Source organism: Elephantulus edwardii, unplaced genomic scaffold, assembly GCF_000299155.1.
Source record: "Elephantulus edwardii isolate Elephantulus edwardi_28Jun2011 unplaced genomic scaffold, EleEdw1.0 scaffold00015, whole genome shotgun sequence".
Lineage (NCBI taxonomy): Eukaryota > Metazoa > Chordata > Mammalia > Macroscelidea > Macroscelididae > Elephantulus > Elephantulus edwardii.
In genome coordinates this window covers 21,860,690-21,876,920 of record NW_006399765.1, presented here as the reverse complement: position 1 = coordinate 21,876,920, position 16,231 = coordinate 21,860,690, and the positions used below count along the sequence as shown (strand labels likewise).

Below are 16,231 nucleotides of genomic sequence, written 5' to 3'. Positions count from 1 at the left end.
AGTGTGAGATGGACAACATAGTTTGAATTTTTAATTTAATACCCATCCACATAAATGTACTCCAACGATTAATCATCTTCATGAAATTGTTTACTTTTTTCCTACAGATTTTTCTCCCTACCTAGCTTACTAAAACAGAGAGCCAGGAGGCACTACATTTAAAAAAAATTTAAATCTTGCAAGCTCTTAATTCTAACTTAATTTCTACTCTGGCTGCAATCAAATCTCCAATAAGATCATTTTGTAAAATACTTTTAAAAAAACTCACTCAGACATTAAAACAGAAACACAAAAAACAACCCTTTCCCCCTAACTCTTCCCAAACTGATTACTGCTGACTCACAACTGACGAAAACACTCAAACTTCTCTAACGCACTCAAACAACAAAAAAACCCAGCATATGATCAGTGGCAGTTAGCCGTTACAAGAAATTTTATTAACATACTCACTAATTAATCACGAACCTATACAGCTATGTTCAGTATTTTCAAGGAGATTGACTTCCTCTGACAAAACATTAACAACCAATCATGAGACTGCTAGAAAATGACAGGATTTGCTGTGACAGATTAAACAGACAATTCGGTCACCAAAATGGAATGACAGAGATGAAAGAGACTTCCCATCTACTGTGTTAACCGAGTATGCATGTTTCAGGAGATAACATCATGCCTTAGTCAGGGACTCTGATGGGCCCAGCGGAGAGGCCAGCTTTATCCAGACCATTCTGAGACCCAAGATGCCGATTTTTCGTGTCTGTGACCTGACTCTTCATGAGCTACGGCAGTCAGGGGTGGCATGAGGAACTGTGCAGAGCGTCAGCGGTGGTCTGAAAGGGCCAGTGCTACCATCCTGGGACCTGGGATGGCTCTTCTGGAATCCATATCTTATACACAACACCTATCCGTAAGAAGAATTTCCGCAGGACTGCTCGGAGCTCAGGAATCAAGTCAAACTGCATCATTTCACACAAGTAGGGATAGTACGTCGAAGCATGTGCTTTAAACTTGAGGTGGGAGGGAAACAGAGAAAGTCAGACATGGGATTCAAATTTTTTTTGCGATTGGTTTTTAAAAATGTTCATTTCATTCTGGACTTTCTGGTAATTCTAGCTAGCTATTAGAGAATTGGTGCCAAAATACTTGCAAATTAATATTTAACTCCAAATTATTTGAGGTTAGCTTTGCTTGCCACCAAAAAGTCAAGTTCCCAGGCATAAATCCATGTTGCACAATCTCAACCCCTTTTGGAAAACAGTCTCTTCAAACTGTTTAGAAAGTGATGCCCACCCCAACTCGTTCAAAAAGCCAATCTAACCCTTATGTCTAACATGGCGGGGGATTATAGTTTACTTTTTTATACCTTTTCATCATTGATTTTGAGAGTTTTTGTTAGAAGTAGCAATAGGAGGCTGGTCCAGGCTTCCCGATGGCTTTCAGAGTTCACTGTGATAAAGTACGCAAGAGCTTCACCGCACACACTAGAAGGATTGGAGGAACACACACAAACACAATTAACATCTCACGTTCAGTGAGCACTTGAGTTTGGCAACGAGTACTGACTGAACACATGCTTCAGCTCTGCAATCTTGGACAAGTTAATGGTGAATAATAGTACTGAACTCAAGGGGTTGTTGTGAGGGTAAGAGAGGTCTGAGCTGAGGCCTGGCACATGGTGAGGACTCAAAGTTTGTAAAGTTCATTTTTTTTAGGTCATGTAAAAAGCACCAAACTCAAATGAATTATTTACACATGCCTTCTTTCTTTCCATTATCATATACAATTGTTATTTGGGAAATAAAAGACCTAAAGCACGTTATGCTGGCTACTGGGTCCAGGATGGTAGTACAGTCAGACAACTCATTACGTCTATCTTATATTCCTGGCCCAGTGAGAGTTAGCTGGACTCACTATACTCCTGCAGCTTGTTTCTAGTGCTAGAGGTCTGTGGATTGGTAGCAGGCCCTCTTTCTCCAGCCTCTCCACTGAGGATTCATGGACAATGGTACCTTTGCCCAACCACCTGCACTAGGCTGGGAGCCTGCAGGCTGGGAGCTCACCCTCTCCTTACAGCACTGGTGCAGACCAGTATGTACCCTCTGAGCATATGCCTGTGGACTGGCGGTACCACCACTCCTGCTTCACCCTTTGTGCTCCTGAGCTGCAAACAGAGGCTCAAGTGCTCCTATCACCCTGTGCTACCTCACTTACATGCAGCCAGCAGTGAAAGTCCTAGTGCCACTCACACAATGACCCAATGGGCAGGCCATTGTGGTGCCCACATGTAATGTCCACTTGGCTTACACATTCCGTACTCAGACACGTCCAGCAGGCCCATGTGCACTTACATTAAAAACTCTTGCTACCTCACCACCCACTAAGTTGACTTTTTTATGAACAGTGGGTCTACCCAACGCATCTAGGCAGCACTTCCTCAAAAAGAGTAAGAAGTCCTATCTGACCTTCAGAGAATGCTGAAACTGTTAACATTAAACTGAGTGGCTCAAAAACAACAGACAATAACAAATCATATTAAAAAAAATAACAAATCATATGAAAAATCAGGCTAAGATGGCTCAAACAAGTAAAGGAACAAAAAAATGCCCCCAAGGAAAAAACTATTAAAACTACCTATAATTCCAAAGAATTATATATATATTCCTTGAAGATAGCAGGGAAAGCACAAACAAAACCTTTAAAGACTTCAGAACAATACAAGAACAAAAAACACAAACAGAAACCTTTTATCAACTAGAAACAGAGAAATTAACAATAAAACATCAGAAACAGAACTCAATGGAAGCACACAAAAGTGGAATGAATCAATGGAAAACAAAATCAACGAAAAAGAGGACAAATCCCTTGCTATTATTTGGAGGAATAATCAGAAAAATTAAGAAAACCCGAGTTTTCTGGAGACACTATGAAGAGAAATAACTGACACCTGATTGGAATTTCAGAACAGCAAAGAGCTCAGAAAAAGATTTTAAAGATTTATTGTCTGACAACTTCCCTGACATTATCAAAGATGAAAACATGTCATTCAAGAAGCTGGGAAAGGAGAGACAATCTCTTCCTGTAACAGTCAAATCCGATTTGATGATACACACATGCATGTGTGCGCGCATACACATACACACACACACACACACACAAAAAAGATCAATGAACTCCATACAAGATAAATCTAAAAAAATAAAAAAGACCCTAATGCATGCCATGATTAAAATCTCTAAAATCAAAGACAAAAATCTGAGAGAAACTTGTGAAAAATTAAATACTGTCTATAAAAGAATACTAGTAATCCCTGAGGTTTTGGCAGAAAACACATAAGTAAGAAGGCAAGAAGATAACATATATAAGAATTTTAAGAAAAGAACTGCTAACCAAGAATTGTATGTCCAGTCAAACTGTCTCTCAACTGCAATGGTGAAATCAGATCATTCTCAGTTAAGAAGAAATAAAGGGAATTTGTAAAAACCAGACCATCTTTCTGTGGAATACTGACAGCGATATAAAGCTAAAAACTGAGAATAGGGACACAGGATATCAACCTCTAAACAGCAACTTCAAAGTAAAAGGGTGAACAATTGATGTAACTATAGAACTTGCATATGAAGAGAAAGAAAAAGTGATACGAAAATATAACAGAATCCCAAACAACTCCCCCCCAAGATATAACAGGGTATTATAAACTTTGAAATAAATAAATATAAATTTCAGAGTAATCACAAAGAAAATAAATCTGTTCACCAAAACAAGAGGAAAAACCCAAAACCCCCTCAGTAAACACAAAACCAGTAATGGAGGAAAATAAAATCCATTAACAAAAGAACTCAGTACAGAAAATGAAGTACAACACAAAGAAACCTCCAACACCACGCACACAAGAAAACATAACAAATGACTGCACTAAGTTCATACATATTGATAACCACACTGAATGGTAAAGGTTTAAATGTACCAGTCAAGAGACAGAGAATGACAGGATGTCTAGGAAAAAAAAGAGACCCATTAATATGCTGGTTACAAAACACACCTTAGACACAGATATAAAGAGGTTAAAAATCAAAGGATGGGGAAGAAATATATCAAGTAATTAGTAACCAAGAGAGAGTAGCAGTAGCAGTAATAGTCTCTGAAAAAGCACTTTAAGTAAAAATCTATTACAGAAGACACTACGTAATGATTAAAGGGTCAATCCACCAACAGCACCTAGCCATAATAAATACTCATGCCCAATGTCAGATGTCTAAAATACAGTGAACAAACAGCACTGAAAACAGAAAAAGAACTACAATAGTGGGAAGAGACTTGAACACACTACTTCCAATGGATGGATCATCTAGAAAGAAACCCAGAAAAGAAACAGAATTATCTGAACAACAAAATCAACCTACTTGACCTCAAAGGCACATCCAGTACATTCCACCCAACAGCTGCAGAATATATTCTCCAATTCACCACGTATCATTCTCCAGAACAAATATTCTTTTAGGCCATAAAGCAAGCCTTAATAAATTTTTAAAACAATGAAAAAATATATAAAACATCTTTTCAGATCTCAATTCTATAAAATTATAAGTCAATAAAATAACAAGGAAAAAAAAATTTAAAAACAAAACCATGGAAACTGACCACTACCTTACATAAAAACCGAATGATAAATTCAGAATGAAGTAAAAAAAAAAAATCCCTAGACTCAAGTAAGAATTCAACATACCAAACTCTTTGGAACACAGGAAAAGCAGTGCTCAGAGAATATACAGCAGCAATAAAGTCACATCAAAAACTAGCACACAAATAAATTTAACCCTCCAACACAAAATAACAGAAAAGTTATCTTAATTTTAAATCAGTTTTTCGTTTACAAGTTAGTTTGCACTGACTAATCTGCGTGAGAATTCTGGTTCCTATTTCTAAAATATTTTCATAAAGAGATTTTGTAACAGTGGAAGTACTGGGCCAAAGAGAGTATACATTTTAAGTTCGTGATCTGTAATGCTGTAAAGCCTTCCAGCAACATCATGACAGTGTACATTTCCACCAGCAGTTCAGGGAAGTGTGTCTCCTACATTTGTCTGTATTGTATGTGACTATGCTTTAAATTCTTCTTTAAAATTTATTTTATTGATATTTTAATGATAGTTTATAGAAAATCTGGATTTCCATTCATTCATTGTTGCACATTTTCCTCCCTAACCCTTCACCCCAGTTTGCTTTTCTCTTTAAAAAGATTCTTTCATTGTTACTTAAATTCTTAAATGAGGAAAAGGAAGTCAGACACAAGTATCTAGCTCAGTCACCCAGGAGGTAGGTGGTAAAGATAAGCTGCTGTCATTAGGGCTCTCCTGATGCCACTCTCTCCCCATAACTGAAGTAGCCACATCCTGGGATCCGTTTGAGTCTAATCTATTCCACTTAGAAAAAGGCATGATGGGATGCTAGAGCTCCTAGAGCCTCTAGCAATTACTGCGAGGAGGGGAAGTGACCTGCTCCAGGCCCGGGGCTCCGCACTTCATTCCAACGTGCTGATGCAGAGCTCAGAGCCGTTTCCATGCCGCTCGTGTTCTGGGAGAAAAAAAACCCAGCCTACCTTGCACACAGAAGGGGAAAGGAAAAGGAAAGCAATCTGTGATGGGGTCAGTGTGTACGTGTTTTTCTTTTCTATTCACAGTTGTGCAGTAATGCATTTAGTATACTGCCAGTAAGAATCCGTTGTAGAGTCTAAAAGCTGCTTATTCTTTCTACAACGTTCACACCCAGACCCCTCTTCTGGACCTCATGAGCGACGCCCTTGTTCTCGCCAAAATGAAAGGGTTTGATGTGTTCAATGCACTGGATCTTATGGAGAACAAAACCTTCCTGGAGAAGCTCAAGTTTGGGATTGGGGATGGCAATCTGCAGTATTATCTCTACAATTGGAAGTGCCCCAGCATGGGGGCAGAGAAGGTCGGACTGGGGTTACAGTAACTGGCCTCCAGTGACATTCTAGATGAAGCCACTGAGAATTCAAACCAGGAAATGGAACCCCACCACTTGTGGTCCCAACTTTCACAAATGTGAGAATCCCTGGCGAAGGGAACGGAACTGAACCGGCTTTACCAAACCGCCACTGAATTTGACAGTTGTAATGTGATGGCGTGGGCTGCGTGACGTCACCTCTGGCCATGTCTCTGGTCTGTTTTTCAATGAATCATATCCTCATGCAGCCGTGATCAAGGGAATGTAACTGCTGAAAACTAGCTTGTGATTGGCATATTATGGAGTTAACGGGTGAATAATAAAAGTATATATATATTATAAAAAAAAAAAAGAATCCATTGTAACTCGAAAGAAGAATTAGAAACCAATCTTACGTTAAAAGTCGCTGCTGTATTTCTTCCCAGGAATCCTTCCGGTTCTCATCAATGTACATTCGAAACAGGATCCTCAAACAGCAGGCCAGGCTGCTGGTCTCTTGTTTTAGAAGATTCGGCTTAGATTTGCCCTTAAAACCTAAAGATCAGACAATCATAAGTAGTGTACAATCTTAGGGTAACATGGCACAGTCCTATAGGAATCTAATGTTGTAGTCCCCTGAGAAAACATGGAAACATCTCTCTTACTTAATACAGCTCAATTACTTGAAATGACAGTTTTGTGTGACAGGTGAAGTCAGAAGCTTCGTGTCATCTCAGGTGTAATAACCAAAAACCCACACCCATTGTCAATAAATCAATTCTGACTCAGATACTCTACAAGACAGAGTCGAAGTGCCTGAAAATTTCTAAGGCTGTAAACCTTTATGGAAGCCGACTGCCTGCCTCATCTTCTCCTAGTGAAGCATCTGTGAGATCAGACTCTTAGCAGTTCAACAATTAATCCACTGCCCCACCAGTGCTCGCCTCAAGTGTTAACAGTTCTAAGTGTTAACAGATTAAGAATTCTAGCATGATCCTAAGCTGGAAGTTTGTTTGTTGGTTTTTTTTTTACAAAGTATACAATAAAACTTAAGACTTCATGTTTTATTAAACCACTTTATTAAACAAAGCACTATCAATCAGACACATAGAAGTGCAAATAATTCTCACAAACTTTTTTTGTTAGTAAAACATTATTAAAGACCAAGACATAAAACACCTAGAGATTTAAAAGCCATGGGGAAAAGAGAATGGTCATTGAAATGCCTACAGTAAATTAAAACTTCATACCTGCTTTCAAAAAAAAAAATAATAAAAGCCATGGGGAAATGGCATTTTTAAAAAAATGTGTATAAAAGTAAGGAGTTGAGGTGAAAATGAAAGTAATGAGAACAATAGAAAAATAACAACATATTTCTATGTAAAGTTAAAAATCTCATTCTCCTGACTGCTGCAGAAAAGAAACGCAGACATTCACCCATACAACACACACATACATGAAGAGGAGGAGCATAATTTCCAAGCTGGAGACCAAGTGATCTGGTAAATTGTATTTGGGATTTTGTGACATCAGCATGACTTCTGCTGATGCTTCACAATTACTGCCAGTGCCATGGAGCCTCGCTGCTACTTTTTGAGCCTTGTGAAGCCAGAGTGATTCAATTTTGTGATGTTATGTCACATTCACTATTGTAATAATTATAGCATTTTTTCCATAGCTGATAACAGTGTCACCTGACATCCACCAATTTTTACTTTTGTAAGTTAGCTGTCTTTTAAAAAAAGCTGTTGAAGGAGCCAAACTTTAACTTATAAATAAATAGCTTAAACGGCATTTGAAAGCAAAGCTGCATACAGTGGCTATGAACATAAGTGTTCTTTTACTATTAAGTCTATAGACTATTTGTTATGTGCCATCAAGTCAATTCCAACTCAGAGCGACCCTACGTACAACAGCTCTGAACCTTGTCCTCTCTTGAGCCAATCTCACTGTCTCTGACACACCTACCCCTATTACTCCAGTTACTATATTATCTCATCCAGGGTCTTCGTCTCCTGTGCTGTCCCTCCATCCTTCCAAGCACGATGTCCTTCTCCAAGGACTGGCTCCTCCTGGAAACATGCCCAAAGTATGTGAGACGGAGCTTCAAAGTCCTTATTTTCAAGAAATAGCTTGGTTTCACTCTTTCCAGGAGAGATCTGTTTGTTCTTCTGGTGTAAATGATATGTTCAATACTCGTCTCCAAACACGACAACTCAAAGGTATTTATTCTTCTATCCTTAGTCATTGCCTAGCTCTCTGATGCATAGCAAGTAATTGCAAAGACCATGGTTTGGATCAGGTGCACCTTAGTCTCTAGACTAACACTGTTGCTCTTCAGCATTCTGGGGAGATCCCGGATAGATTTTCCTAATGCAATTCATCTTTTGATTTCCTGACCACTGATGCCAAAAGTGTTGACTGTGAAACCAAGCAAGCTGAGATTGTTAACAATCTAATCTCTTCTCTGTTTATCATGATGCTGTCAGTTGGCCCAGTGGTGAGAATCTTTGTTTACTTGATGTTGAGCTTCAATCCATAGTGAAGACTGTAGTCCTTGACCTTCTGCATCAAATGCCTCAGATCCTCCTCAGTTTCAGCAAGCAGGGTTGTAGCATCATCAAGCAAGTTGTTGATGAATCTTCCTCCAATCCTGATGCTGTGTTCCTCTCCATAGTCTAGAAGTCTTGAGGAATCAACATAAACATCAACTCTCCTTATGTAAGAAGTATACACTTTGTTCTAGTGGTCTTTACAGATCTCAAGTCACATATATTTTTAAAAACATATGTATGAGTGGTGGTGGTGTTGTTACCTGCCACTGAGTCAACTATGATTCATCATAGCGACCCTATGAACCCTGTCCTATTCTGCACCATCCTTGAAACATTTGGGTCAATTGCTGCAGATTACTGTTATCAATCCTCTTCTTCACTAACCCTCCACCTGATACCCACAAATCTGTATTGTTGTAAGTTAGCTGATATGAGTGTAGCTTAATTTGAAGTTAAAAACCATGTCTAATACAGAAATAGTCATAGTTCCTAAAAAGAAATTACTTGAAATACTGGACTTACCAACACAATCTAGAGAAGGTGGAAGTACAGAACCCAAAAGCCTTAGGAAATGTCTTAATGTTTCTAGTTCCTCCTAGCTTATGACAATTTTAATATTATATTTAACTACAATATTTTAATTTAATGTAAAACTTCACTGAATAGATAAGTTTAAATTTCTAACATTCAGTCTGTCATATCATCAAATGCCTGTAAGGGGCCCAGCAGTGTTCTTTTTTTTTTTTTAAATATGGAACGCTTCACGAATTTGCGTGTCATCCTTGTGCAGGGGCCATGCTAATCTTCTCTGTATCGTTCCAATTTTAGTATATGTGCTGCCGAAGTGAGCACCAGCAGTGTTCTTAGTGCTGAGATAAAACTTAGCAAACACTTCTTCTTCCTTCTCTCAAGGAGGAAAATATTCAGTAAACATCTCTAGCTATGTTGAAAATGTTAAGGAATATTCCAAAAGTTCTCATGTTTTCAGATGTTGGGCAATGTGGCCACTTCTCTTATTGGCCTTACCTGCCCGCCACAGGACTGTCCGCTGCTCATAATTGGAGTTGAAGGCCTTTGAGAACGAATGGGACTCCTGCAGACAGTCCAGCAGCTTGAAGAGGTGCTGTGACGACATGTACTTGTACATGCCCTGGTCCTCTGTCTCTATGTGGATCTCTGCATCCAGCGTATCTTGCTAGAGGAGGGAGAGAAAGAGAGCCAGTTGAGCACAACGGAGTGGCTCTGGGCAAGGAGAAAGAGAGCTTGCTTTCTCAAGATACTATGCCACCAGATGAAGACACCCTCAACTGTCCAAAAATCACCCTCTGTGTAAGCTTCACTTCATTCTTCAACACCAAACGGTTCTCCAGGCAGGTTTGGCTCTCTGACTGGAGAAAGCATAGACTGTGCTCATGCAGCATAAAGACTCTACTAGCTAAATCCCAGTTTTGAGAGTGTGGCCTTTGCTGTATGACTAAAACTGTGTGTTTCTGAATTTATTTGGCTACAAGCTTGCACTGTCCACTTTATTTCACAAGCATAATTAGAAAATATCATCAGGCAGCTAAATGATGTATATGTTGTTGTTCAGTGCTGCTGTGACTCACAGTGACCCTATGAACAAGAGACTTGAACTCTGCCCTCTTCTGAAGCTCCTCATAATTTCTATAATAAATATGTTGTTGTGTGTTGGTGTGTGCTGGAACCAACTCATAGCTGACCTTCTAGTGGGTTTTCAGAGACAGTAAACTTATGGGAGGAGATTACCCACTTTTCCCTCACATAAACATAGTATTTAAAAAAAAGAAAAAAAAAATCCAAGTACAGAATATGTAATAAAGTCTCAAACATGCTAACTGAGTGTCATTCTAAGCCTCCATCCATCAGGTGACTGATGACTGGACCCCTACGATGGGGGCCCTCTGCTGGAGCTGGGAGGCACTGCCACGAGGGCAACAGATCCTGATTTACCCCGTCCCCACCCAGCCTGACTCATCCCTGTGCAGGGCCTGCTAGTTCCTGAAGCACTGGCGGCTGCAGTTGTGGGAGTAAAGTAACTGTCCATCACTTGGACACTCAATTCTCTGTACTTTCAAGAACCCACTGCTGCTGAGTTGAGTCCAGCTCACGGTGACTCTACAGGACAGAGCAAATCCCCCTGCGGAGGGAGCAGCTGGAGGTCTGTCAGTGGTCGAGCTCCTCACCACTGTACAAGGCTCCTTTTACGTTCTCTATGGTTAAGTTTTAGACCAGTTATGGGGAATAGGCTAGGAATAAACACCCTGCTTACTAACACACATGTTGAAATACTGAAGGGGAATCTGAGCAGTGGTAATGCCGACACAGTTCTAGAGTCAGAGAAGCCTTGATTTACAGCACTTGTCATTCTTCTGTGGTGTAAAGATTACCTCTGTGACCAGTTTCAAGCTACTGATAGGACATCAGTGAACATGGACTGGAGGAGCAGAGAAGGGTGGGCTCTCCTGAGCACTCTGAGCTGGCCCAGCACACCATGGCCTTGAAGCCCCTCCCTGCAGACCACGGTAGCCGTCCCAGGCGTGCTGTCGTTACCTGTGCAGCAACCATGTGCTCGGCGTCCTCCTTTTTGCTTGTTGCAGGGTAGAACACAATGTTGTCAATGGCCTGTATCAATTCCAGCTGGACCACACACTTGATGAGGAGGCTGGCAAACAGTTTCTGATCTACATTAGATGATAAGGATTAACCCTAATAATTCAACCAACAGTGAATAAACATTCTCTGAGTGTCTATTCTGTGCCAGGCACAATTATTATTTAAAAAAATTATTTTAAATATTTTTTTGTGCATGTACAGTCAGATCTCACTGATACAGGAGGAGAGTGTCCCTCCTTCTCCAGCAGAGCAGCTGGTGGATTTGAACTGCACACCTATGGGACTGCAGTGCAGCTTCTTGCCACTAGGCCACCAGAGCTCCCTCCAGGCACAATTCTTGATGCTGTGATACCACAGTGAACAATAGGGACATAAAGCTTCTGAACAAAGACCTAGAGAAGGTGAGAGGTTGAGCTGTGCAGGGCCATGTCTAGCAGCAAGTTTCTCAACCACCAATGGACCGCGCCTACAGACCAGCTCTGGCCTGGGCCCTAGCAGCAAGGCAGTTTGTCCTAAATGGTCGGAAGCTCAACCTCAGGCATGCAGGGCAGTTATTCTAAGTTCCTAGACAACACTCTGTCCTACATGTTGCTGTTGTTATATGTGACTGAGTTGGAACTGACCCATAGCTGACCCTCCAGTGGGTTTTCAGAGGCTGTAAATCACAAAGGAGAAGACTGTCCGTCTTTCCCATGGAACAATGGTGGATCTGAACTGTGTGCACTTGGGTTGGCTGCGCAACTCCTTATCACTAGGCCGCCAGAGCTACTGGTAGATGCTTTCTGTATTTCCTACTTCTTTATCCACTAAGCTCTGGTGGCCTAGAGGTAAGGAACTGTGCTGCCTACACAAAGTCCATGATTCCCTAGGCTAGGGTCGGGGACTGGCTAGGCACTCCATAAATGCTGGCTGCTTTGATGCTAGTCGAGATTCCCTGCCTCTCAACTTTTAGACAATCAGAATAAGTGAAGGACTAAATAAAGCACTTTTTTGTTTTTAGAACCCCACCCTAAATAACACTTTTGGTGACAAGAGAGGGTAATGTCATATTATCAAGTTTTTGGAAGTGACTGAAATGATAGAAATATGTAAAAAACTCTCTAAGCAGAATAATTTTAAGTGGTTTGGTTTTTTTGAGGTTTTGGTTTTTAAATTATTGTTGTTGTATACCATTGAACTGGATCTGACAGGCACAGGAAGAGATTGCCCCTCCGTCTCCAGCAGAGCATCTGGTGGATTCGAACCGTGCGCCTTTGGAATTGCAGCACAGATTCTTGCCACTAGACCACCAGAACTCCCTCAGAATAATTTTAATTAAGGGAAAAAATACAGTGGCATTACATGAGATGTACATTTTGCTTATGCCAATTCAATGATGCCATCTTCAAAGAAAAAAGGGCAGAAGGTAACACGAACAGTGCAGTGAAGTCTACTGGCTGAGCGTGTGCTCAGAAGGGAGGCTAAAGGGGAGACTGGGGGAAACACAGCCACTGTTGCCTGGAGGAATGAGAGGGGTTACAACTGCGGGGCATATCTTGGGGTACAGACACCCTGCCGTGCTAAGAGTGGGTCTGTTTTTAAAGAAATGTATGCTCGGTCCCTCCAGACAAGGACAAGTCAGTGTGTGCAGCTGATGGAAGAAGCTGAGACCACACATCTGTGGGGAGGGAAAGGGCTGCAGCAGAGCTGCTATGACACAGCACGCTGCCCTTCAGTGTGGGCTTGTCCACAATTTCAATTAATTGTGACCAGACTTAGCTTTTGTCTAATGCGACTCTTCAGAAGTTAACATCACTATTAACACGTAAGGACGGCTGGGGGTGGCGAGGACGGAGGACAAGCTCAAGCAAACAGGGGACACAATTTAAAACCTCCAACCCCTCACTTGGCCACAGATGTGTTTTAAGCCCATTGGCACTACCTATTCGCATACGTCACTATCTGAGTCTCAGGACACTCAAATGCCAAACAGTGTCGCCCTCAAAGGGCCACTGTAAAGGTGAAATAAACGTGACCACGCACAGAAACACAGTGCCGTGCTGGGCACACAACAGATTCCACCATATACAAAAAGGAAGGGATGAAAATTCATGTAGGAAGCTTCTAAGTGTGTTTGCTTCCACAGAGATGAAACATCTAAGGAAGGGGCCATCAAGTGGTGGCATTAGGTGTCTTGGACAAGGGGTCTGGCAGCCTGAGCCATGGGTGTGGACAAAGGCTTACCATGTGAACACTTCTGGGCCTTTTGAATGACTCAATCATGTATGTGTATGATCACTTTTAAATAAATGGACAGGAAACATCCAAAAGGAGGTGGTCTTACTTGCATAGGGTCTACCCTTCCAGCTGTCATCGGTCGGGTTAGAGAGCTGACTCTGGCCTCTCTCAGAAGCGTTCTTCTCGAAGCTGCTTAACGACTGGCGGTCTAGGTCCACGTCCTGGAAGGAAACCAGAAATGAACACAATGTTCCCGGCTCTTCAGCGTCACTGGCCCGGCTGGACTTCTGCACTCTGCTCAAAGTACAATCACATTGCAAGCACCTCTCATATGCGGCAGAGGGTGGAGGGAGAACTTCAGTTATTTCTCCCCTCATTAAAATGTTACATTTCCCCATCCCAATTTAGAGGGCATTTCTCTACACAGGGAGTGTAATAAAGGTTTAATGAGTTTAAGACAAAAAATTCAGTATGGTGGCTAGTTTTTATAAATTGACAGTAGAAGACAGTTAAAAAGCAAAAAACATTTAAATAACGTGTTTCAATCCTACATCCTAAATGCCGCTTAAGATCTAATGGCTTCACAGTTCTATTCCTAATGGAAAAGAAGTTAGTCCAAACTTCTCTGTAAACGACATTGTTTTAAATGAGACTTGAAGAAGAGTAACCTCATTTAAAAAAAACCACCAAAAACCAAAACCCTACCCTTTCACTGGTAGAAAGCAAAACTCTTATTTGGGAGAACAACAAATAAGGACCCACCCAAGTGTCACTTATAATGGTGAAATGCTATGGCTGATCTGAGACACTCCAATAAAGGAAAACTAGTTAAACACATAATCATGTGCAGCAACTGAAAAGGCTTAAACAGACAATGTGTAAGAATACAGAAAACCATTATGTAATAAACAGTCTCTCATTTCAAAAAGTGTGGTCTATGTGTGCAGTGTCACACAAAGAAAAAACTACAAAGGTAAATTCTGATTTTTTTGAGTGAGCTTATGAATTTTTTTCATATTTCTGAATGTTAAAATTTAACCCACTTTCCAATTAAAAAAGCAGACTCTAAGGCAGGATAAGAGTATCAAATATACCATGGACTGCTAAGAGAACAAACAGGTTCATCTTAGAGAGGGTGAGACCAGGCTGCTCCTTGGAGGCAAGGATTCTGACGCTTCGTTTGACATACTTTGGACATGCTGCAAGGAAGGACCAGTTCTTGGAGAGGGACATCATGCTTGGGAGGGCGTAAGGGACAGCCAAAGAGAGAAGATCCTCGATGAGATGGATTGATTCAGTAACCAGGGTAATGGGGGTAGGTGTGTCAGAGATACTAAGATTGGCACAGGATAGAGCAGAGTTTAAGGCTGTTGTACAGAGAGTCCTATGAATCGCATGCAACTTGATGGCACATAACAGTAACAACAACAACAACAACAACATGAGATAAAATAAGAGAAAAATTCCCCCAAACAAAACACCCCTCCACACAACCAAACAAAACACCCCTCACACAACAAACCCAAAGCTTACCAAATGTTTTTCTGACGACTCTTCCTCCATGCCTACAGGTCTCCAGGTCAGCAATCTTAAGGGAATGCAAGAGAAAGAAATGAGCAATGAGAAAGGCAACCAGGAGCATCAGACATCTACTGAACACAGAAGCACAGTGCTATGACTATCTCAACACTTACAGATGTGGGATGGTTGTTTTGAAAATATCCAACATACAGTTGCATGTTTTATCCCAGACATCAGGGCTGAATTTCTCGCCATTTGATATCACTAAGTTTTCTAAGCAGTTTGTACCTGATCGAGCCAACTGCTCATTATCTGAAAAATAAAACAGTATCTATCATCAAACTGGGTGGTTACCCTCAATACTATTTTGATTCCAAGCAAATTTCTTATCCTTCACAGTGTGAGTTAGACTATGCAACTGGAGGGGCTGATTTTGTAGGCATTTAAATAACATAGCGATAGTACAGGCAGTATCAAATTTTTAAAAGTTGAACAGGCTACAAGGAGAAGGAAGAGGAGGAAGCAGCATTCTGATACTTTATCTAAATGACTTTGCATATGAAAATCGGTTGATGGAAAAAGGTTAGACCAGTGTTTTCTAACATTTTTGTCACTAATACACTATGTTTTAAATTTTTACCATTGGATCAACTGCTTGATCATTTACAATATCTTAAAAACTGAGTCACTTTTTAAAAGATTTAATTCCTAAGTCAAAACTATGTTTCCAGGATTGATTTGGTAATTTGTTAATTTCCCTAGTATACTATAAATGAAATATATAACTATTTAAATAAAAAAGGGCTAATGATAAAGTTATTGATCTTGACATTTTGAAAAGTATCTTAACTTGTACCCAAGACTCCAAGGAAACCTTTTGAAAAGTAGAGAAAATGTAAAAAATATACACAGGTATCCAGCAATAAAAACAGCTTGTCTCCACAAAAAAAGAGTAAAGAAGCACAAGTGAAAATAAAAGTATACTTTAAAATATAAAAATAGCTATGTCTCAAAGAAATGCCTATAAGCTGTTTGCAGGAGGATGCTTTCATGTTCTAATGATACACATGAAACCTACACACATGTACTTTCACCAATTATATGTTTTGATATATGGGGGTTAAAATATCAACCTCTCATTCAGGACTCTGGCAAGAAAAATTGGGGCAGATTGTCTTAAAGAGTACCTTGCTTTACACACCACTGCAATTGTGCAAATACATCAGAAAGAAGAACTTCATTCAGAGCTTCATAAAACTGTGTAAATACATCACAAATAGCATAGAGTGCGTGATTGCAAGTTGTTGTCATCCACTCAGATTTCTGGAAAAGTAACACAAAGACAATGCTTAAACACTACT

General features: G+C 40.4%; 1 protein-coding gene across 1 annotated transcript in view; it reads right to left on the bottom strand.

Moving 5' to 3' along the window:
• Positions 1-566: 566 nt before the first annotated feature.
• Positions 567-16,231, bottom strand: part of ARFGEF2 (ADP-ribosylation factor guanine nucleotide-exchange factor 2 (brefeldin A-inhibited)) — a 97,204-nt gene continuing 81,539 nt past the window's right edge. Inside the window, exons 31-39 of the mRNA XM_006881619.1 lie at positions 16,058-16,193; positions 15,044-15,182; positions 14,883-14,937; positions 13,456-13,570; positions 11,070-11,200; positions 9,525-9,693; positions 6,360-6,498; positions 1,364-1,481; positions 567-1,007 (exon numbers count right to left, since the gene is read on the bottom strand). Of these exons, the coding sequence (XP_006881681.1) occupies positions 846-1,007; positions 1,364-1,481; positions 6,360-6,498; positions 9,525-9,693; positions 11,070-11,200; positions 13,456-13,570; positions 14,883-14,937; positions 15,044-15,182; positions 16,058-16,193 (1,164 nt within the window). The 3' untranslated portion in view covers positions 567-845. The remainder of the gene's footprint in view (positions 1,008-1,363; positions 1,482-6,359; positions 6,499-9,524; positions 9,694-11,069; positions 11,201-13,455; positions 13,571-14,882; positions 14,938-15,043; positions 15,183-16,057; positions 16,194-16,231) is intronic.